Source organism: Hippoglossus hippoglossus, chromosome 13 (assembly GCF_009819705.1).
Source record: "Hippoglossus hippoglossus isolate fHipHip1 chromosome 13, fHipHip1.pri, whole genome shotgun sequence".
Classification (NCBI taxonomy): Eukaryota; Metazoa; Chordata; class Actinopteri; order Pleuronectiformes; family Pleuronectidae; genus Hippoglossus; species Hippoglossus hippoglossus.
The window spans coordinates 11,824,178-11,848,169 of NC_047163.1; the positions used below are offsets into that span (position 1 = coordinate 11,824,178).

Genomic DNA, 23,992 nt, shown 5'->3' on the forward strand with positions numbered 1-23,992 from the left:
GCATCAATTACAAATATCCAAGCCACGTAGTCCACCTTGGTCCAGAAACTTAGCCTGATACGATCCCACAGTAACAGTTACACAAATTTGAACTGATTGCATTTCCCACAACATATTGATTTTTATGAACCATACATTTTAAAGTGTGCACTGGTTTATAAAAGCATGTGGAAACTCACCTGAGCTGCTGACGGCTCTGTCCAGGTGCCGTTGTGTGTCTGTGTGTGTGTGGCCCCGTCTCCGTCTGGGGCAGGTGCAGATAAAACTCCCACCCCACAGATCCACCCCCACACACACACACACACACACACACATACACACACACACACACACACACACACACACACACACAACCCAATTTTACACGCCCACATGCCATATTTCAATCCAGCCGCTCCGTTACATATTGACTTGTCTCATAAATGTTGTACTTTGAAGCCAATAAAGAGAAGACCTGTCAACCTTTGGAATCACAGCAACATGCCAATGACTCTGCTGGTGAGAAAACTCACTTCCTGTAGTTTCATCGCCCCAAGACTAACTTATAACCTTGACTGACATTGAAGGGACGTTACTCTGTTGCTTGTGAAATCTGAATTATCCTTAGGTTAAAATGGTCAAACACATACATCCGGCTTTCACTCAGATAAACACAACAAAAAACATTTTGTGTATTCAGACATACTCATATTTATTAATGCTGAAAAAGCACAACAGTTTGCTACACAACAAGTGGTCACGTGTTGAATGATCATAGCATGCGCTTGTACAGCAGTCGTCTTAAAAACAAGTGGACTCAGACCCACGACTGGTGAAAGCCTGACCTGACAGGACTGGTTATTTGTTTCTCTCGCTATGATTTGTCTCACATTAGGCTACTATTAATGTAGTCACATATATATCATGTGTATTTTTTTGGGAGTGTCACCTCTCTGAAACTCTGCACTGCACACATGATCATTCAAAGCATCATGACAATAGAGAGACTCGCTAACAGTTAAAATACACAGACCCTGGCTTCACAGATTTGCGGCAGTAGTGAGTGTGTGTGAGGAAACTAATCATAGTCTGCTGGAGACTGGGTAATCCTGGCGGCGCCCGGCGGCGGAGGGGACGTGTGGAAGAGAAGGCAGTGAGACAGCTGTTGCAGGAGCTTCCTCGACTACAGACAATGAAAACGCTGCAGTGGAAGAGGTTGCAAACCATCCCTGTGCTCCAGTCCGAGAGCGGTGGCAGTTGAGATTGTCTGATATAAGGCTCATCACATTTACATGTAGAGAAACACATGCACCCGTGATGCACACAAACACATAGATAAACAGAAGATTCACATGTGCACACAAGTGTTCAAACATAGACTCAACACAGATATTTAACTGCATGTTATTCATAAATGATCCGAACTTATATATACTGTATACTTATATATGTGTACTGCTTATATTGTTATTATTATCTAAACTGACAAACATTATCCCTGACAAACTGACAGAAAGTTAATAAACAGCCAAATCGACAAATCCTAAAACCTAAAGGCGATGGAATTACAAAACAAAGAACAGCGGACCACACAACATTTAAAACACTTCTAGGGTTTAAAAGACAATCGTGAGTCTAAGGTGCTACTGGCGAAGACACAGAACTGGAGTGAGTGACGGTCACACGAAGGCGCAGGGACGGACGAGAGAACTGAGGGACTGGCACAGTCACAACGGAGCACAACAGGCTAAAGGTTTGTCTTCAGGGCACACGATTAATGTACATATGACGCCTCTAAACGTACACCTCCCTCTCTTATATCTTATCACCAGTTAGAGTTATCACCATTGTTACAGTGGCTTAATATCAAATAAAAGTGGTCATCGTTTCAGAAGGCAGTCTGGTGCCGCAGGCTGTTGCCTCAGTTCTCTGCCGGAGTCTCTTTGGCGGCTGCTGCAGCTGAAAGGTGACAAGAAGGAGGGATTTAGTCGAACTTTGAACTTGCTCACGGTCATGACTTCCTGAATGTCAGCCCTTCTCTCTCCTTTACTGACTCATGTGCATTCACTTGGGGGACCATGCATATCATTTTGTATGCATTCAGCAACTCTTTATCTCAAATAATTTCTACCTTCATATCTTAAAAAAGATTCAGATCTTCATATCTAAAAAAAAAAAAAAATCCAATTAAAAAAATCCCTCCAATACCTTTCAGATCACATTATAAAAAAACAACTTGCAAGGAGTTGACTCTTAAATCTGAGATTAGTAATAAACACCCAATATTTTAACAGATTTATGTTAATACCATTACAAGCCGGAGCTGTTTAGAAGACTGTGTCTTTTGGGGGGGTTCAAGCATGTCAGTGCATCCTTAAACTGATTTGAAAGTGCTGCATGAATGAGCAATATTACCAACTTAATGAATTCTATGTTAGACTCATTCTCAAACCAATTAAAACAGTCCAACATGAGTTGCCTAGTAGTTCTATCAACATCTGCATGTACTAAATACCTGAGTCAAATCAAATGAATTCAGTACGATTCAAAAACTTTTTGACAATATTTATTGTCACGTAACATAGAACTGAACATATATGTATGATTGCAGATATGTATAATGTTCTCTCATTAACTAAGTAAAAGTAGGGCTGCATTTCAAAACAAGAGAAAATAAATAAAATGTGAAAATTGTGCATGTTCAAATAAAGGGCTTAACTTCAGAAAAATAAAATAAAGGGAGCAAAAGCTTGAATTTCCCTTTTTCTGTTTCACATCTTGACTCAAAAGTCTCAACCAATTTTACAGATAATAAATCTCAACACATCTTAACAATTGAACAGTTTTAGAATCACTTTCTTCCCCTCTTATATCCCACTCCCCCACTTTGTTCGTCTGTTTCTCTCCCTTTCTCCGTCTCACTCCTGTTTCTCAACTTTCTCCGTCTCACTCCTGTTTCTCCACTTTCTCCGTCTCACTCCTGTTTCTCAACTTTCTCCGTCTCACTCCTGTTTCTCCACTTTCTCCGTCTCACTCCTGTTTCTCTCCCTTTCTCCGTCTCACTCCTCTGTTTCTCTCCCTTTCTCCGAACCGCGGTCCGCCTGTTAGTGACCTCTGATATACACCATAGACGGTATATAAAGATTGTCCAGAAATGAGGCTAAATTGGCATAGATACAAACTCCAATGTCCTCCAACACTCGAGAGTCAGTCTCAGCTGTCAATCATTGTGTTTCACCCTGTTTTTATAGCATCAAATAATTAATCAAAACCAAACTTGCCAGAAAATGAGCAATTAAACAAATATCAGTGTGATAAGAACTGTCGAAAATGACAGAAACCATCTTTGAGAATAATTAGACCTGTCTATTGACTTTTTAGTTTGGGTCGTCCCGCCTCCTCCATGTTATTACCTTAACTGCAGCCGGCCACCAGGTGGCGATTGAGACGCTTTGGCTCCACTTTTGGGGACTGCTACTGTTTGAATAGCTCATTTCTTAATATTAAACTTCATCTGCATAATGAGTGACTTGAACAGGTTTAGTTACTTCCTATTCAAAACTCTTGGGAAGGACCACACAAACCAAATCAAACCAAACAGCACACAAATTGTCTGAAACTGATCATGCACTTGATTTTTTCTTTAATTAACAAAGATGCCAACTGTGAGGTGTCAGATGTGGAGATGAGGAGAGATTTCAATAAGCTGCATGAGTCTCTGCCGGTCGATTTTTTTAATAACTTTCTTTTTTTTACGAAAACTTGTAATATGCCTTTTGAAAAGGTCAAATTCTACTGTATACAACTCGTATGCTCTCTTTTTCTGTCTCACATACACTGCAGCTCAACATGTGCAGGTAAATCCACATGGAGTGAACGACCCCCCCCCCCTCCCTCCCGTGCAGAGAGTGAAACTCAATTATGGATGTATGTCAGGAGGTGAGCCGGAGGTTAAACTGTACATCTTACCCTTGGAGACAATCAGGTCCTCCTCCTGCGCCTCCTCGTTTCCAGGGGCCCTGAAGAGGATATCAAAATGTTGTCATGGTAACCGAATCATAGGATGACTTACAAAACCAAACCTTGATTCACTGACATACCTGGGTTTCTGGTTGATACTGCAGCGGCACCGCCGACCTGGAGAAATAAGAAATCATTAGCAGTGCCGACCAGGGGTCTAATTAGTGAGATATGATGTCTGTCATCGCTGCTGAGAGTAGGTCAGTGAAACCTGATCATTAAAAAATAATTATCGAGTAAAAATAACCGTATGAAAACAACAAGGTGTAGCAGTAGTCTGTGGAAATTCAATAATGATTCAATTCTTTACCATTAATTATTTTTTATTTGATTGTAACACTTGATTAGACTGAGTGCACGCACACATAATATAAACACACACACATACACACACACACACACACACACACACACACACACACACAGAGGTGAACTTACTAAGGATGAGCAGAATGCCCAGTGTGAACAGCACCACTGCAAGTGCCAATCCTCCAATCCTGAGACTCTCATAGTCTACAGAAGAACAGGAGACAAAAGATTTTTTACGATACACCGTTAATGGCAAATACCCTTGAGTGGTGTGTTCCAGAATCAACGATTGCCCTTAACTTACCATAAATAAATGGATTTTCTTCTTTCTCCTTCAGATCTGTAAAATATAACAAACAAATAGAACCAAGGTATTCACATTTAAAAAATGCTGTTCGAAGCACCACTCATTGCTAGCTGTCCTCAGTGTTACCACTTGGAGGCGCCATATTTGCCATAAGTTGGTAAATTCATCCAAATCGGGCTTGAAAACGCTGAACAAACCAGAGCAAAAAACACAGCTAGTGTTCACAGGTCCAGTCCAGAACCAGTCTTTGCCTCAGTGCCTTTATCACCATGTTTACCATTAACTTAAGTGTTTTGGTTCCCTGATCAAAACCATCATAGTTTGAATGTACTGATATTGTCGGAGGCACAACGATAAAAGTGAAGATGTGATCTTTTAAATACAAATCAATATTTCTGCTCCATCAACCCTGGAGTGAGAATTCCTTTGGGAACCGTTTCATCCGGTGACACAAGCAAAAAACCTTTATTCTGAAGTTTGAAATGAAAGATGATGGATCGTGATTTTAAAGTCCTGGAGAAGTACGTTGTTTACCTCCATTCTTCTCCAAGTCTGAACCCCATGCTTCATTTCACTATAATGCCAAACTAAGTGATCAGTTATTTTTGTCATTCAAATATCAACTTTATTCATCTACTTATCGACATTTTGTTAAAAATAAATTTAAGTCAAGTTGTTGTTGATGAAAGCAGAGACAGAGATCCTTGAATCAAGAGATTACTACGCCTGAAGACTTCAGTAAAATATACCCCCTCAATTGAAGATGGAAATATAAAATCAAGAGTAGTATAGTACATGCTACATGCACACACATTATTCTCAGTCGCACCAAACAACCTCTCTCATCTCTTGAGCACTCAATAGAAGTCTCTCTCTAATCAACCCACAGTTGGTCTGGTAATTCTTCCTCTTAATCCATACATCTGCCACTGTTCGCTGTAGTGGGGAAATCCATAAGGCTTTGATTGGATCTGGACACCAACACACCCGTGCATGTGGCTGCTCTGACTGAGGTGTTACAGATTACATCGAGGCTACTCACCCTGTGCAGTGGGGTCTGCTACAGCTGAGCGGCAGCGGCGAGGGGAGGGGGGGTCAGAGTCGGGAGGTGAAAGGGAAAAACAGAAACACAGGAAATCAGACGGGAGGGAAAATGACTCAAACAAATCTCATCCCTCTGTCTCTTTGTCTATAAATCTATTTATCAGTGGATGTTTTTCCTAACATGAGACCCGGGTGTCATCAAAATATTTGCAGCGCGGCCCAATGTATTTGCAGTGTGTGACAGTGTGAGCCTGTTTGTGCGTCTTACATTCAATCATACAGTGTGAACAGACCTCACACACGCAGGCAGTGACACAGCCGGTCTGTGAAACCCACACATGGAGCCCTGAAGTAGTAATTGATGTTTTTCTCACTAGCCCACACACAGAGTGCCTTTTTCATATTGCATCACTGCCTGCCCCTACACTGCCTCCTCATGGACAGATACTGTGTGTGAGTGTGCGTGTGTGTGTCTGTGTGTCTGTGTGTGTGTGTGTGTGTGTGTGTGTGTGTGTTTTACTTGTACCTCTATCTTTGTGAGGACCCGTGTCAGGGGTGTCAGGGTTCGGTGAAGATATGATTGGTGTAAGTGTGGTGGTTTTGTCAATGTTGCACATTGGTCTTTTGGGGGATATTTCATAATGACTGTCCTGTGTCACATACAGCTAAAAACCATAAGAAGGTTGATAGATAAATACATGAATGAATACTTAACAAATATGCAATAAATGTGTAATAGTATAAGTATACAGAAGTCATATGAGAGAGCTGATATTTGAGAATTAAATAGCAACTGTGGAGGGAGTTAAGGAGATGGGTAGGGGCTTCCTTTGGTAGTTTGTATGGGCAGGAAGGGGTTAGGTGGGGGAACAGGCCAGGAGATAAGGGTCAAATGCTCAAGGAGGGGTTATATCACTGTGATTATATGTTTAAACAAACAATTAAAATGCATGAAAAATAAAAATATGCCTTATGCCAATGAGTGTCCTCCCTAAGACCGCAGAACGAGAATGTTTGTGTGTACGTGTGTGTGTGTGTACGTGTGTGTGTGTGTGCTGCTTGAGAATAGGGGGGGCACTTACCAGCCACACAGACCAGAAGTGAGGAGAGGAAGAGCAAAATAGTTTCCATGGCAACTGTTGATAGAGTAATAAAGAGGGAGGATGAGAGAGAATGAAAGAGAAACAGAACAGGAAAAAACTGAAGTGTGCAGTATTCCACCACACATACGACCCTACGGTTTGGAACAATAACAATGACGGAACACACAACGTCCAGTTTGTATTCACCACACAGACCGCACAGTAATGGACGTCTGAAAAGAGGAAATCACATCACGCAGCACATGGCTCTGACCGAACCCTCGGAGAGCGCCTGCAGATATGGCTCATATCTCGCATAATGATCCATGTTCAGAGTCTGCATACATGTTCTCTTTTCCTGGCAGAGATTACTCCTGCCTCCCTGTGGACACCACACAACCTTGACCCAAATTTATGGTAGGGTTTAATAAAGGGGCTTTTCCTCTAGCGTCACCGTGAGGAGGACATTTAAGGTTTTAAGTGGAATCCAACTACATTTAGTACAAATAATCATGTCCTGCTGCAAATCTCATGACATTTCCCTTAGCTTTACTTAGCATTGAGTGCTAATTAAGAAGCGTTGGCCAAGATATTGGGAAAAAACAAACACATGCAGCATGTTGAAATTGTCATGTAAGCATTCTGTGCATTCTCCCAGGGGCCTGGCATGGCTCCAGTACAATTAATCAACATAGGTATGAACTTTTAAAAAAATTACTTAAAACCAACATAAACCCATCTGCAAAATATCTGATCCCGGGAAATAATGTTTGGCAAATCTAAGTAAATTTACCTGATTTAAACTATGGTATTTCTTCCTTTTATTCAGTGACCTATTTCTTCTCACTGGCTTTCAATCCGAGGTTGATTTTGAGACCTTGATTTCATCTGCAACATTTTAATTCTCACATATGAAGTTTATATTTACAGTTTGATTTGTCAAATGTAAGTTAAGGTCAACGGCACAATGAAAAGTGTTAGTCAAGGACAGGTCACCTCTGCAATGCAATAAGATAATAACATTTCAATAAAGTAAATTTAAATCAAGTAAAAGAGCTGAATATATATTGAAATATCAAATACAACACTATACACATTGGGGAATGCAAGTGTAATCTGTATGTATAAGTATTTGTCTGTATAAGATATTGCACATTTTTCAGAGGTGAGTAAACAAACATGCAGGTGATATCTTGTTGTTTTTTCATTTTATTCTTGTTCCCAGTTGGTTTGGTTTTTCAGCCCTTTGGTGAACTGAGATTGTTTTAAAAGGTCCACATCCTCACATTTATAAAACTCCCACAGCTGTGAAAGGTTTTGCTTTCTCTCTCTCGCTCTCCCTGTCTGTCTGATATGTCAATAAAATAACTGACACTTCCAATGTCGACCTGACAGCAACAAGTCATCAATCAATATTTTGAAGTGGTCTAATTCCACATCAAATCATCTGAAGTGTCTGATAATTTACGATCAGTCTCCAGGAGGCAAACAAACTCACAGGGTATATTGAGTGTTTGGATATAGATCAATACAGGTGTAATGTCTCAGGCCTTCAAGAATCCATTTAGCTTTACCTGTCTTGTTTGAGAGCGCCACCTAGCGTCCGTCTGCCTGTGTGCTTTCATTTATTTCCGTCCATCGAACAGACATGCTCTCTGACTGACTGGGTCCATTTATCCTTTTAGCTATTTGTCTGTCTTCAGCTGTATCACCGGTGCAGGATATAATGCTGATGACTCCATTATAATCATTAGCAGAGGGAGCGACTGTAGCATTCCTGCCTAGTTGCTATTTGTATGGTGGTTGATCCTCATATATTTGATTTGTGAGCCGAGCCTTCAGACAGACCTGAGCAACAGATTGCAACCAAGACACTTCTGACACGGGATGACAACTGCAGAACAGACGGTCCATGGCATCCATTAGATTAATGGTACCCTTACAAAGAAAATCAGCCCTGTGTGACCTTGGAGAGGGGAAATGATCTTGTTTAATGGACTGTTTCATGCAAGAAAAAATCCACAATTTTTGCATCGGCATTTGTTTGTTAGTTAGCAGGATTACGCGAAACCTACAAAACTTTACTTAACATTGCGAGATAGGATGTTTTTAACTATTTTAATTGATTTGTCAAAGAGTAATTCATGGATCTTCTAAATCAGACATGTTTAGGGGACTGGTATTAATGAGTGCAACTTGGTGAAGACCTAAATAAAAATCTGGATCTGGTGAATTTAAACGTGGTTTCAGATGTGGGACCGTTGGGCCTTGGCAGAGGTGTGTGCTCTATTGAGTGCACTTCTTTCCCTCTGACTGAAATTAATTTAACATTTATAAATACATTTTCCAGTCAATTTAAAACCAAGCCCAGCAATGAATGATGAGATGTGACATTACAGTCTATGGAGGCATGTCTGTCACCTCTGCACATCTCGAAAGAGACATCTTTTTTTTTCACGTGAGAGCTGAAGAATGACAGCTGTCGTTTAACTCTACTTCACTAACTGTATATCCAGTTCATAGAACTGAAGAGACACTGAGCCAGCAAGTGAAATACAGGAGGCAGGACAATTATTCAGGTAGGTCTTCTCTTTAATATCTTAATTACAGCGCCATTGTATATTTGACACTGGATGTTTTGCTTAATAATTCCTTGGCAGTTTTTCAACAGTAAAGTCCTGACCGTGACATAGAACTGTATATATACATATTGTGCTTTACATAATTGCTAAGCTCATATCAGCGCTTGTCTTCCATGTCTGACACCTTGTCTGACACCTTCTCTCTCTTCCCTATCTTCTCTAAACCCTCCTCTTCATCGTTCAATAATCACGTTCTGCCTGACTGGAGTGCAAACCTCTATATGTCAGGGGATGTGGGGAAAATAGAGAAACGTGGCCGGATGGAAGGAGATGCCACTTAACTCCACTATAGTGTGTTTTTAAAGATGGTCGATGTGTCTCCGCTTGCTCCCAATATCCAGAAATTAAGCTAACATACCCCCAACAGTGCTGCCATCGTATGCATTTAGAACCAGAGTCTGTCCGGGAGCGATCACAGTAAGGAGCCTCAGAATCGAAGTCCCGCCGATACGCATCCTCGACCAATCACGAGTCAGTCTCAGCTGATAACCATGATGTTTTACCCTGTTTTAAAAGCATTACATAAACTAATTTAAACCAAACTTACTGGAATTTTTTTTACAATTGGACAAATATCAGTGTGATAACAGCAACCTAAAACGACAGAAACCACCTCCCAGAAAACGTTTTAGCTTGGTTCATGTCCCATCCGCCAACATGGAGGAGGCAGGATTCATGACCAATACTGCAGCCAGCCACCAGGAGGTGATCAGGACACTTTCACTTCACATTTGGGGAGCTGTCATGTTGTCCATCTTTATATGTATACAGAACTTCACCAGATGTGGACAGATGCTAAGCCTTACAATTACTGTTCTCCACAAGAAACAAAAAGTGTTCAATCATAACTGATGTGTTTAAAACTAATAACAGAAAACTTCAGTTGAAATATAATTGGGCATGCGGCATCTATTTTGCCATTTGCAACATATTCCTAGATGTCCACTGGCACTATATGTAGCTGGAGCAATATGGAATGATGCCGTGGCAGTGAGAGACTAATGGAAGGGCAGAGTGTTGGATGGATGGAGAGAGTTTGACCTTTTGTGGCTCTTCTCCAGTGTAAGACTTGTTAATAGCATAGATATGACAGTAAGTGTTCGGGGTTAAGTGGCTCGTTGGACAACCTCCACTGATTCTGGAGCGAGCAAGAGATAGTCAGGCCAGACTCAAAATACTAAATGCCATTTATACCGCGACACTTATCTCGTTTTAAGGGCAAGGGAAACAGAATGTCTTTATTTATTGACTGTAATCATTGCAGCTTTCGTTTTAGAGTTTTTTTTTCCGATTGAGTCCATAGGGTCTGGTTCCTGTCCAAAGGAGAGATGAGCAGCAGGAGACGATTGATTACAGATTGACTGGTTTGGGAGCTGCACTGACTCCGACTTTAAGACCGTTCATGCAGCGTATGGTGATCGTGGCCCTGACGAACGCCTCAGCTTCACCCCCCTCCTTCCTGGACATTTACTAAGCTCACACAGCAACCATCATTACAAGCAACCCAACCCTCAGTGTCCTGGTATCGTGCATAAGTTACCGGAGCCTCCAACCTCAGGCTGTCAGGAAGCTGGGGGTCTCTCCCCTCTGCCACCATAACTTATCCAATCCTCCCCTTCCTCATCCAACAGCACCAGACAAACTTTTTCTACTAGCAAACACACGTTCATACCTACACTCAGCACAAGCCACTGCTTTTCATCAGGTTTCGTGTGATGGTCTATATTTGTTCTCATTATAGTTTTGTTGTTGATCTGTGTTTCTTGTTTCTTTTTGTGACCCCTGCCCAGGAGGTTATGTTTTCACCCCTGTCCGTCTGTTTATTGGATGGTTTGTTTGTGAGCAGGATTACACAAAAACCAGTGTATACATTTCCATGAAACTTGGTGGAAGGATGCGGAATGGGTCTGTGAAGAACCCATTAACGTTTTGTGCAGGTATTTGTCTTTTTTCACTTTCTTTAACATTGTGAGATTGTGTCATTTCCCCCATTTACCTCTAGGGAATATTTCGATGAAGGAAAATCAAACATGTTGAAGGGACTGATTTCTATGAGTGTGTGTAATTTGATGCAGCTTGATTGGATTTATGTTGTGCCTTGGCAGAGGTAGTGCCATTGTACTTCCTTCCTTTTTTAGAAAGTGCCCCTGTTGCAACCAAGCAGGGGCATGTAACTGACACACCAGTAACAATAAACCAGGGCTCAGTCTTCCAACGAGTATTTTCAGACTTCGCACAAATAAGGGAAAATAATTAGATCACAGCAAAGAATATCACTTTTGTTCGCATTGCAATATGAATCTCTTTTTTTGGGAGGGGGGGGGGTATTTTTATCCGTTAGTGGGTCAGTGTCACATGCTTGTCCCGCAAGAATCCTTCAGGGTCTTTGGCAGCGTGCCCCTGCCCTCTGTAACGTAGCAAGAAGTAAGTCAAGCCTTTCCATTCCTAGGCACATGAGCAGAGTCCCCCTCTACCTTACTTCAACTCACACTGTACTACTGTTTGGCAATATCAAGTTCCAGAGCCACACAGGTCCCCATTTATCTGAGAGAGGACAGGAGGAGGGAAGACAGGGTGACTGTAATCTCTTTGAGGAGGACAAGGGAATAGGAGGGAAGGAGGCGATTTTCTGTGCCGCGGGTACAAGGAAAGGGCAGAAAGGCAGACAAGTGAGAACGGGGGACAGGCAGACAAGGGGAGACATTGTCTGGCAGGAGAATCTACAGGCGAGGGTCACGCGGAGGAGACACCGTCTGAGGGGAGAAGACAGGGGAAGGGCAGTGTGTTGTGTGATGGTGGCATTTACAGCATAAAATACACAGAGTGTGAGAGAGAAAGGTCAGAGGATGCGGTGAGGCAAATGTGATGAGAAACAGGTAGGCCAAGAAACAACAGAGAGTCAAAGCAATGAGCCGATAAGCAGAGTGCCCAACAGTCTCACCTCTGACATCATATATCTGGCATATGTAACTCGGAAGATCAGAAGATCAGCGTGACGCAAACTGTTGCATAACGCAAACACAGAAAACGACAGTTTCACTGGGAAAATCTGGCAAGGTCATTATGAGTATGCACACAAAATCTATTATGCATGTGATTCTACAGTAGAAGACTGCACCCACCAACCTCTCTAACTGTGTCATTCGTGTGTTCAGGATCCTGTATATGTGTGACGGTAAAATGAAATTAGACATATTAGACATAGTTTTCTCTGGCATCTTGCGCCTGTAAACCCTGAGATGCTGCTCCACCTGTCTGTTTCTCTGCAGGACGATGTGTCTGTGTGGTTGGATCGTTGTGTTTATTACCTAATAATGTGTGTGTCCCTCTTTAAATGCAGGGTTGTAAAGGTGAGGTGAGCTATAATAGGCATGATGGTCCCAATTCTCCCCTTTTCATGCAGGTCTCTCAAACGACCCAAACGCTTCTACTAATATAAATATTGACACAAATCAAAGTCCTGACATCAATTAGAAAAAGATATTTCCTCTTATTCAGCATCAATAAAACATATAGGGCAGATAAATAGGTCGCGCCACAGGTCTCCGTAACCTTTGTGGAAAAAAACAAGTTGGGCCACCTATATCTGCCATCATAATGATGTTAAATCACCATGGCAACAATGCGCGTCGCTCCATAGTGTCCAGTTATCTCTATGGTAACTGTCTCCATCTGAAACATGAAATGGGTGAAGATGACGGGGCTCGCACGAGAACACAGGGACACAGATAAACAGGGGAAGGGGGGGAAGGGGTGTGGCACCGAGCTTTAAACTCAGAATGAGTAGGAGGGAATTCACTGTCTGATTTACGTCAAACCCCCACACATGCATTGAATAAAAACAGCTCAGCTGAAGGGGGGTGGCCGTGGTAGAATCAGCAGCTTGTTTGCTTTGCGCACAACAAAGAGCGACCTAAATAACGCACCGGTCTCCTCTCCATCATGACGCCCTGGCACTGTCCAGGTACCGCCGCGCACTGCCGGGCTTCAGCCTCGCAACACACACTCTATTGGCGCGATTTGCTTTAACATATGATGGATGACGTCTGCGCATCCATCCACTTTGTGTGCGTCCCTCCACCTGTGGGTCCTCTGATGAAGGGGGCTGGAGAGCGAGCCGCCATCCATCCATCCATCCATCCTCCCATCCATCCATCCGTTCCAGTGGGAGCAAGTAACCATTTGCAATAAAAGCACTGACATCACTCACGACACTTAATGAGGACGCGAACCGGTTGCGCTCGTTTTTACGCATTGATCCATAATTTTTTTTTGCCGCGCATTCAGTGAGGGTTGGAGTGATCACAGCCAGCAGACACACCCTGATGGTACACCAGAGCAGTGATTTAATAACCACACGCGTCGGGAGCGGTGTTCCTGCAAGTTAATGACAGAATATCCAACTGTGCGTAAATATCTCTAACAGCACAAACGTTTGCGTAAAAATAATTTCAGTGAAAATCCCTATTAGCCCAAGGAAATAACTTGTATCCTAAGAAAATCTGCGTTTTGCTTCCCACACATCACCCACCCTGAAAATCATCTACCCTAAAACATCATTATTAATAAGACAACAGTGACATATTGGAACACATGATGAATGCGCCCTTGTCAACTTACCTCCTCGTTTCTCCAGCGGACCGTTTGGCCAACAAACTGATATCCACCCACAGAAAAAAAATCAATCAGCTTGTCTCACAAGGCTCCAGATATTCTCATCTGTCAATATAAAGTGCTCACTTCTCTCATCTGCTTGTCCTGGAAATGAAAAATAGAGATGTGATGGATAACAGAGTGACTCCTGGAGTGACAGTTCAGTCAGTCAGTGCGTTAAACCCTCTGTGGCTCTCTCTTGTTCGCTCCTTCTCCCCCCTTCACACACTCTCTCTCTCTCTCTCTCTCTCTCTCTCTCTCTCTCTCTCTCTCTCTCTCTCACACACACACACACACCAAAGAAGACTCTCTCTCCTGTGTGTGGGTGACTGACGGCCAGGCTTTATTCTGTAATAATTCCACACCATAATAAAGAATTTCCTTCATCTTTATTCTTTTTTTAATGCTCAGTGTTAAAAACTCATTGATCCCATACATTAGACAAATAGACAACATGGCAACTCCACATACATACGACACAGAGAACACACACCCACACAACATAAACATGACATACAACATAAAAGGAAAACAATTTCTGAAAATAAATTCACAGTGTGAGTGCCAGCCTATTAAAGGCGGGGTCGAGGGTCACACTGCTTTCTTTCTTTTCAAGTGAATTGCATAAAGTGTCAGTTTTTTATTTTAGAATGGTAAACAACAATTAACAAGTAAGAGACAGGAGCTGTGTCCCTGAGGAGGAAGAACACACCTCTACAATCATCGATCATTTTGTAAAGCGTATCATTATCAAACCAGTTTTAGAGATCACAGTACAGTGGACAGCTTCATTGGCACAGAACACGGGGACAGAAGGTCCAGCCACCCTTAGGTTCCACTGAACACGCACTGTAGGTAAACATAAGTATACACTGTATGATGGAGACACCAAGGGACAGGAGGAAAAATTAATGAAGAGAACGGATGTCATTGCATGGATTATGGTGTGTATTGATAATCACGGTCAGGCAGTACACAAGACAGTTGTGTGACGGAGAATGAGTATAGAAAATGGAGAAAGATTGAAGTCCTGTGTTGAGCTTGTGCATTTTGCCGTGTTGCTTCTCCCCAACCCCTTCATCTGTGTGCCTTCCTGTCTACAGCATCTCCTCATCAATTCATTTCCTCCGCCAAGGAGGACACCTTTTCACCCAAGTCCATTGTTTTGCATTAAACTTGGAAGGATGGGACACAGACTAAGAAAGAACCCATTACATTTTGCAGAGAAAGGGGTGAAATTCAGGATATTTCCCCCCACATTGTATAGCATTGGGAGATAGGACGTTTGTTTTACAGATTTTACAAATTTCCAAGGGAATAAATCATGGATCTTGATGCAAAAATTTGGCATATTTAAGGGACTGATTTCTATGGGTGCAATTTCCTGAGGTATGATGGAATTTCAGGGGACTGTTGGGCCTTGGCGGAGGTGTGCCCTCTTCATGCCATTTTAGTTTATTTGCGAGTTAGTCCGTCCATCTCCCTGAGACGACTTCATAGTGCAGGGTTCATCGGTGAGGGGGGGGGGGGGGGGGGGGGGGGGGTGGTGGTGGTGGTTACTACTCCACCCGCAGGAGACAAAGGGACATCACAGCTTCTCTTGCTGTAGGAGGCAAAGCAAGAGTTCAGATGAAAAAAACCTGCAACCTTTAGTTAACCTTATAGTTAATGCTTCATCTTTCGGGTGTCAAACAACACTATTTATTCAATGCTACCACCACTTTTGAATGGAACCATTGTAATGAAGGATGCATCATTAATAGAGAGCATTGCACAGTAAACAGTAGTAGCAGGATAGTGGATTGTGTTGATAACCTGTGAATGTTTGCACTGTTTCTGTATTTCTGACAATTTCTCACATGCCGCCTTCATCTTCTCTTTCCAATTGGTAGATTATGACACACCCACTGATGTTGTCTCAGTTTGCACAAGAAAACCTGCTATTTCTTCCATTCCAGCAGGGAACGGACTTTTCGGGTTTCCAATCAATTCATCTTTGGTCAAATTGCTTCTAACGGTTGAATATGATGTGCGTGAACTGTAAAGTGGAACCCGTTTCATGAGGGTGGAAAAGGGGTATGTTTGCTCCATCCATTCTTACCTGCATCTTGCTATAGATCCAGGGAAGAACACTTTTGACGTTGGTATAAACTCCGGGCTTGTTTTTCTCTCCACAGCCAGACCCCCAACTCGTGATCCCCATCAAGTACCAACGGCCGTCAGACTGACAGACCAGAGGTCCGCCACTGTCGCCCTGGAGAACACGGGTCATTCTTGGTTAAGGAATTCCTGGGTGTTAAAAGCAAACCGCATCTTCTCACTGTATACCTGTCGCTTGACAGTGACTGCTCACCTGACAGGAATCCTTGCCTCCCTCCAGTTTACCAGCACAGAGCATGCTTTTGCTCACTCTGCCTCCATACACACTGGGGCCGTTACACACTTGTCTATCAATGATGTCCACAGTCACTTCCATCAGATCATTAGAGACAGTGCCTGTATTGGGAAAACAATGTGCTCATTGATTGTTTTGACATGGCTCTAAAATATGTAAAAAATAATTGCAGTTTAATGCAGGTGAAATTTTACACTGGGCATACAAATATGATTATCTGATGAATGTGAATAGGAAGGTGGTCTCAGACTTTTGAACCCCACTGTATATGCACTAGCATGGCAACAGTCAGTCCTGTGTTTCCTCTGTCTGTGGTTTACACGATTAATTGTGTCATTTGACTTCCCTTGTCATTCTGCAGATTACCATGAGACATTACTTTGGTTTTATGTCCATCGTTCTCATTTCTCTATCAGCCTCCTTTTATAGAGGACAGAGACTATTCATGTACCCATGTTCCCTAAAGTGGTCAGAACGTTATTCTGTTGTGTTCTGCTCGCCTGTATTTCTTCTGATGACTACCTGCCGAAATGCTCAATAGAAATCTGGATCTGTTGTTGTATTTGTTGTTTTGTCTGATAGCATTCTTGTTTGTCAATTGTAATCTTGCCTTTAGATCTAAAGACCCATTTTGGTACTAGATCCAGATTAATATGCGTTAATTTATTTCTCATTGTATCATGTAGTTTAATGATGATAAGAGATGTTTAAAACATAGTTTCCCCGTTCATTCAGAAAGACACAGGCAAAACTAAATGCATGTTTGCTCTGATCTGGTCGAATTGAACATTCTCTACTGTATACATGCACCTTTTTATATCCGTCTGTCTCTCCACTACAATGAAAGCTTAGGGGATCCAATACAATAAACACACTTGGTGACTCATTAGTTAAGCTTACCTGATCCTGCCACAGTGGCGCCGAAGCCAGTGGTCCAGCATTTGGTTCCTTGGGGAAATGTCTGGCCAATTGTTGGCAGACAAACTGGTTGAACTTTATCTGGTAAATACAAAAAACAACTAGAATTTAACTTCTGCAAACACACTGGATAACACGTAGACTGAAATGGATGGCACTTTAGACAAATGTAAAGACATTTCTGGAGGTAAGTAACCAATAACACTGACGCTTGAACCCAGTGAATGGAGTGAATTTGTGACTTACCGCTGAAAACCACTGGAGATTTAAGTTTGATCAGAGCAACATCTAAGTCGTTAGTCTTGTTGTTGTAGTTCTGGTTGAGCAGGATCCTCTTCACATGATAAGACTTAGGCAGACTGTTCAGAGACACCGTTCCAGCATACACTTTCCAGTTCTTCGCTAAGAGAGTCAAAGAGTTGCCTCTGCGACACAGAAAGAGAGTATTTACTGGAAAGCAAATGGTTCATACTGATTTGGACATGGCACTTACATTTTCAGCATTTCAATCTTTGCATTTGAACAATAAAATTCGGCAGTGTGGACTGCATCTAAACAAAAAGAATTACAATATATGAATTCTGCAAGAATAAACAAGATTGATCCCAGACAACAAGAATCGCACAATGTGGAAACGATGGCTGGGGCACATGTTCTGTGTCACTCACCTCGGGAAGCAGTGGGCAGCGGTCAGCAAATAATCCCGGGAGATCAGGACTGCGCCGCAGACGTGGGATTGTCTGAAGTGGAGCGACAACTGCCAAGGCCACTGACCTGTCTTGGCTAAGTTGCCCCCAATGATCTTTGAACTAGACTGCTGCTTACCACAGTCTGGGGAAGACAGACAGTGCATGTTACTGTACCATAACACAGAAAGAAACAAAACGTCCTTGAATTCTGCGCTTCAAATGTATGTTTCTGAGCCATTTTGAATTCAAAGTTTATTTCCTGGCATTGAATAAAATCCTAAAAACAGATCAGATTCTACATTAAGAGGATGAAGCAAAACCCGTGTTTTGACTGGAGGTGCATGTCATTGGCACTGTGCGTGTGAGAGACAGACAGAGGGGCAGAGAGAGCTCATGTGTAAATGTGTGTGACACATGACCGTATAGGAACAGATGGAGGCTCCTTACCCACACACTGCAGGGAAACGATCTCCTGGTTTGGACAGGAAGAACTGTGAAATGACACGTTGAGAAAGTCATGTTCATTAACATGAGCACATACAGAAGACTTTTATATGTCTCACATTTGATATACGTTATGACATTGAATTTATAATAAATTGAGAGTGGAAGGATAATAGATTAAATGTGAGCTGTGTACGGACCAGGGGAGATTTTGTACCTGACATTCACCAGACTCTGGATAGGCAAAGGTGCTCTTTCGGTCAATTCTAAAGCAATGGACTCCTGAGATTTCATTGCATTGGTGACATAGTACCTGAAGAAAGAGACAAGGGTAATTCAACAAAGCATTAGTGATACATTTGCACATATCGATACCATTTTGTTGAAGCAATGCCTGATTGGACCTGGAAACTAATTGTGGCTCTGTCACACTGAGAAACCCCAGAGGGACCTGAAGAGAATCAATTCAGCTCGAAACTCACAGCAGCAGGTGGAGGAGAAATTAGATGGATCTCAGTAAATCACAGGTTGGAGATAGAAACCTACATCTCTGCTAAAGCTGCTGTTGAAACCGGGTCTGGCAAAATGAGGAGCTAAATCGCTCCTTCATGGAGGCTGAGCCAGCTCTGACTGATGATGGGGAATGGTAATAAATGTTGTGATGCTGGAGAGCTGATCCAAAATCGTTCTCAGCATTTAATGTAACTTCTCTCTTACATTTCATGGCTGTTGTTTCGCACACTTTAAACCTAGAGAGGAATGGTGATTCCTTACTTTCCGAAACCTAGCTGAGCACAGGTCTGTTGAGCGTAGCTCTGGTCCCAGCCGCTGTAGCACACTGGTAGGAAGCGGCCATCTTGAGATGTTTTGACCAGCAGACGATTGTCCTTACCAAATGCCACTGGTGAAAGACGAGACAGGAGACAAAACACAGAAAACCATTTAGATGGCATCTCCTCAGAGGCTCATGTCTAACACAATGTGATTGGAATGTGGAATTGTTCTCTTAGCTGCTGCTCTGGCTACTACAACTGCAGTAAAAGTAAAAATAAAAGGTGAAATAAATGAAAGCTTCACTTGACAAATGTAGGCATACTGTTAAAAGTTTGAAAGCTTATTATCCCCAATATCAATTCTATGTTTGAGAACTTAAATGAAGATCAACCAGCCTGTTCACTACATTCTTTTGAGTGTCAAGTGTCTTTTCCATCCTTGGTCACCATTTATCCTTAGTCTGGTTCTGATTAGGTCTATTTGTGTGGTGGTGCATACTCACCACAGTTTGTTTCGTCGCTACCCAGTTGACAGTCTTTCTTTCCATCACAATGGACAGTATTGTTGGGGCAGGTGTCGTACTTGGGTAAAGAGTTATCTTCTTCGTAATAATCCTCCTCACCGAACAGGATCGCTGCGGTCGCCAGCCTGGTGCCGTAACGGACTGTTGGGGTAGAATGATTAGATGGTAAGGAGTCTGGGCAGGATCTGTAGATTTACAGTGTGCCGTTATTGTTCTAGTAAATTAATACTAAAGCTCGACATGAATCAAATCAAACTGAATTTAATTCCCTTGAACATAAGCAACAGCCTCAACTAAAAAGAAAAGAAGAATGCTAACAGAGCTCAATGGAAATGAGGAAATCAGAACACCATTATTATTATTATTAATCTTATTATTATTGTGTATTCTGTTAACACAGTATTTGTTTGTAGGTAAGCTTTGTGTTGTCGAGGCATCACAAGGGCAGAGGCAACATATACTTTGCATGCAGTTACAAGAGTCCAGAATAAATTAAAGCAGTGAATGAATATTAATGACAATGTCCAGTAATCCACATGAATAAAAACAATATACCTCCAAGCCAGGTGGCCAGTGCCAGCAGAGCGAGCACCAGGAAAACTCCCCCTGACCCTCCGTAACACTGGGCATTATTCTCACAGCATCTCCTCCTCTTATGGCTGTGGGCTGGACAGACAAACACACACACAAACACACAGTGACGCACACATTTCTCCATTTGTTTTGCTCGCACACCTGCATCATTGGTATTGTCAGAAAACTGATGAAGCTGTGGTTATCAAGCACGTTTACCTGAGTGTGAGACTTGCGGAACAGTCACAGGTGGTGAATACTGGGCGATGTAATGTGGATGGGTGGGGGGTGTCAGGCCGGGGCCCACCCCGTATGCTACATCGTCGTAGGGCTTGAGGGGGGGCAACGAGTGCACAGTAATAGGGTAGTAAGGAGGAGGGGGTTCGTTCTGTGAGGTAAAGACAGAAAGGACATAAAGGACAGTAAGTAAATCATCGTAAAGATAAAATCATTTTAATATCACACAATATGATTTGAAGTCTTGGTCCATTGGAAATAAGACAGTATGTGACATTTAATAGAAAAGAAACCAGTGACTAGGCAGGCAATGGATAAGGAAGCAAATAGCTGTGGTTGCCAAGACTGAGCAGGTAGCCCATTGTCCTCCATGCAGTCCTGACACAAGTATCAAGTCTGTGTTTAAGTCCACACACAAGCCTCACACACAAAGACACAAATGGTGTTTCCTGGCAACTGTGATTAAAATATCTGGCCTTTTCCATTCTCCGCTCCCAGTAGCCATATCACGTATTCAGACAAAGGACTTAATCAGTGTTTAAATTTGGGACAGGTAGCTTAACATCTGCTAACAGGGGAGACGGAAGGCGACTAAAACTATAGGTTTTGATTGTAAACAGTCTCCAAAGGGATTTTACCCAACGACCTTATAGGTCTATAACAAGTTCCCTTTCAATGACTCATGATAAGGAAACAAACAGGTTAGTCAGATTATTCCTGGTAAAATAATAGCCTCCAATACCAATCATTCCTTTTGTCTCTGTGTATCTTTCTACCATAATGACTAAACATTTATTCCGCATTGTTTCACTCTCCAAACCACCTTCTCTTCCTGCTTCTCTGAATATAGATTTACTGTAAACGAGGATGTAATCACAGAAAATACACCTACAGTAAAGGTAGCTTCCGGTGTTTGTACCGTAAGTGATTAAAGCACAACCAGGTTTTCCTTTTGCTGAGTTAGAGAAAGAAAGATTGATGCTGCTCTCATGTCTGTGTTCAAGGGTTTTTCCTTTAATTTTGTTTTTAATTAGTCATTTGATGCTAAGAAATCCTGTAGAAACGTCATGGTTGACAGCTGAGACTGATGCATGATTGGGTTGAAGTCTATAAACAGGATTATATTGTGCATTCCTACTTGGCCAGGAAATATTCTGAAGTCTCCAGGATACAACAAACATGATATAATGTGTGAAATAGTGAGTTTTAGAAGTGTTGATGGCCAGAGGTCACTGTTGCACAGCTGGGTCCCCTGATTTCAGTTATTATGCTAAACTTAAGCTAACAAGCTGCAAGCACTAACTTTGCATATGACACAGACATGAGAGTGGTGTTAGTTCTTCTCATCTTGTTCTTAGTGAAGAAAGTGAAAAGGCATATTTCTGAACTACTTCTTTCATTTTCAGTAAAATTCAGTGAATACATTTGTGCACGGTTATTACATGTACTCATTACTGTGCAGTGGTTCTGGCACGTTGAATGCAATGACTCAAAAGTTCCTGACAGCTTTTAGTAATGTGACTAAACTTGTTTGTGCACAAAGTTGCCTTATGACCTACTCGAAGTCAACCAAACCAATACAGAAATGTCAAGTCCTTTCTCTTTTGCTTTTTTATAAATAAAAAGCTTTTAAAGACTTCAAACACACTCGCTTGGAATTTTATGGAGCTTAAAATCCATATGGTCACTTACAGGGTCAGTTTCTGCCACTCTATTTTTAATAAAGTCAAATTAGTCTTGGTGTGCGTGCACCATTGAGCAGTAACCTCGCCAAATCAACCCGACGCACAGAGAAAGCCAAGATTGACTTCCAATCAATCAATTATTGCTTCTCCTTAGCTTTTGGGACCCTTCTTCATTCAGTCTCAACCTTCATAAACGGGGGGGGGGAAATACTCTTTCAACAAAATAATGAAAAGGAATAAATCTCTTAAGGTCACACTGAGAGGGCTGTAGGTGGACCCATGACAAAAGGTGTTTCATAACACCTCTTCTATTGCATGCTGATCAGGTTTCAAAACTCACCTATAGGCAGAATGCACCTCACTTAATTAAAGTGAAATGGCCAAGTTGAAATAGGTGGAGGAGAAGATTCATCATATTTCCCACTAGAGTACACATGGATCATATTGCACAGTTTGCCCACTGGCCATTATAGTGGAAAAGTACTCAGAACTTAAAAGATTAGGGCCTCACATGACATCTGAAATGCATTGTTTCACTCTAACAATAACTTTGTTAATACAACATTAAAAAGCTTCCTGACATGAAGGTGGTGTCCCTGTTTGTTTAGTTACTTGTCTACAGTGATAAAAAGAAATCAAGGCAGGCCACTGTGTACAAAACAAAACACCTTTTGTCCTGAGCCTCTGGTTTTGGATAAGTAAATAACATTGTTCCAAGAAATTTCCCCCACCTCTAAAGCTAAAAAACATTTAAACCTCACTTCATTACCTGAATAACACAATGACAATTGGAATTTCATGAAAAGTTGAATCTGGAGATAAATGATGCACTATGACAAAACAGAATTACAGCATTAGGTAACTTACGTGTTACAAAATCTGAAGAGCTACAAGTGTGGCTACAAGCCACAAGTATTAAAGGATTACCCAATAGAAACTAAAGAAGGAACCCCTTTATAACACTCTAACAGTATGTGAAGGCAAAAGCTACAGTCAAATTCCCTTTTAATTTGAATAACCTGCAGGCCGGTAAGTATATTTAAACAAGAGAAACCTATATTCAGCCTATAATCCCTGCAGTGAACAGCCACACAGCTTTAAAGACAATACACTGAAACTCAAACAGACCAACCAGAGGATCAGATGAACAGAAGCCAAGTCAGAGTGACAGGAGAGTATTGATTAAGAAGGAAGCTTGATTGTTATTTATAGGAAAACACAAACTGTCAAGAAGAAGAAGGGGTTTTTTTGTTTGAAGAGAAAGAGAAGGAAAAATAAAGAACCTACCGGGTCACGCTTTGCCATCGGACTCAGGGCAACAGAGGAGTGGAGAGTGCAGGTGACAACAGATAGGTGAATCCTTTTTCACATCCAGGCGCTTCGTCGCAGAGCAGTGGTCAGACCATGGTGACGCCACATTAAAAACACCTTGATTCTTCTCCCTCTATTCTTCTTCTGTCCTTTCTACCTGTGTTTGTCACTGACCTTCATCTATGCAACAGGTAGGCCTGCCTGCCCCTCTAACACCTCCCACTTCTAGCCTCCATCATTCTCTCAACCCCTTCATTCTTTTCATCACAGAGACGGGTGTGTCCTGTGCACCAGTTTCCCCCCTGCCAGACCTGTTTGGTGGCAGCCGGAGACCGTCAGCGCTCGTTTCACAGTATGGAGCTCCATTACGGTTCATATGACACCAGCTGAGGGGGACTGGACCAAAA

The 23,992-nt window shown here is 42.1% G+C and overlaps 2 protein-coding genes across 3 annotated transcripts; both read right to left on the bottom strand.

Annotated features, from left to right (window-relative positions):
* Positions 1–918: 918 nt before the first annotated feature.
* On the bottom strand, positions 919–14,279 carry fxyd6 (FXYD domain containing ion transport regulator 6). Its single transcript, XM_034603419.1, has 8 exons — positions 14,004–14,279; positions 6,742–6,795; positions 5,658–5,681; positions 4,613–4,648; positions 4,438–4,512; positions 4,080–4,116; positions 3,949–3,998; positions 919–1,938 (listed from the first exon to the last, which is right to left on the bottom strand). The coding sequence occupies exons 2-8, from the start codon at positions 6,788–6,790 to the stop codon at positions 1,901–1,903; spliced, it is 309 nt and encodes a 102-aa protein (XP_034459310.1). The 5' UTR covers positions 6,791–6,795; positions 14,004–14,279; the 3' UTR covers positions 919–1,900.
* Positions 7,986–23,771, bottom strand: tmprss13a (transmembrane serine protease 13a). 2 transcript variants are annotated; one of them, XM_034603418.1, is made up of 14 exons: positions 23,562–23,771; positions 20,572–20,740; positions 20,335–20,445; positions 19,759–19,920; positions 19,257–19,383; positions 18,700–18,795; positions 18,486–18,529; positions 18,018–18,180; positions 17,596–17,774; positions 17,332–17,430; positions 16,390–16,532; positions 16,138–16,290; positions 15,616–15,639; positions 7,986–7,995 (listed from the first exon to the last, which is right to left on the bottom strand). In XM_034603418.1, the coding sequence occupies exons 1-13, from the start codon at positions 23,577–23,579 to the stop codon at positions 15,625–15,627; spliced, it is 1,479 nt and encodes a 492-aa protein (XP_034459309.1). In that variant the 5' UTR covers positions 23,580–23,771; the 3' UTR covers positions 7,986–7,995; positions 15,616–15,624. The 2 variants fall into 2 exon arrangements, with proteins under 2 accessions (XP_034459309.1, XP_034459308.1); XM_034603417.1 differs by lacking the exon at positions 7,986–7,995 and adding an exon at positions 15,503–15,561 and having other exon boundaries at positions 15,622–15,639.
* Between the last annotated feature and the right edge of the window lie 221 nt (positions 23,772–23,992).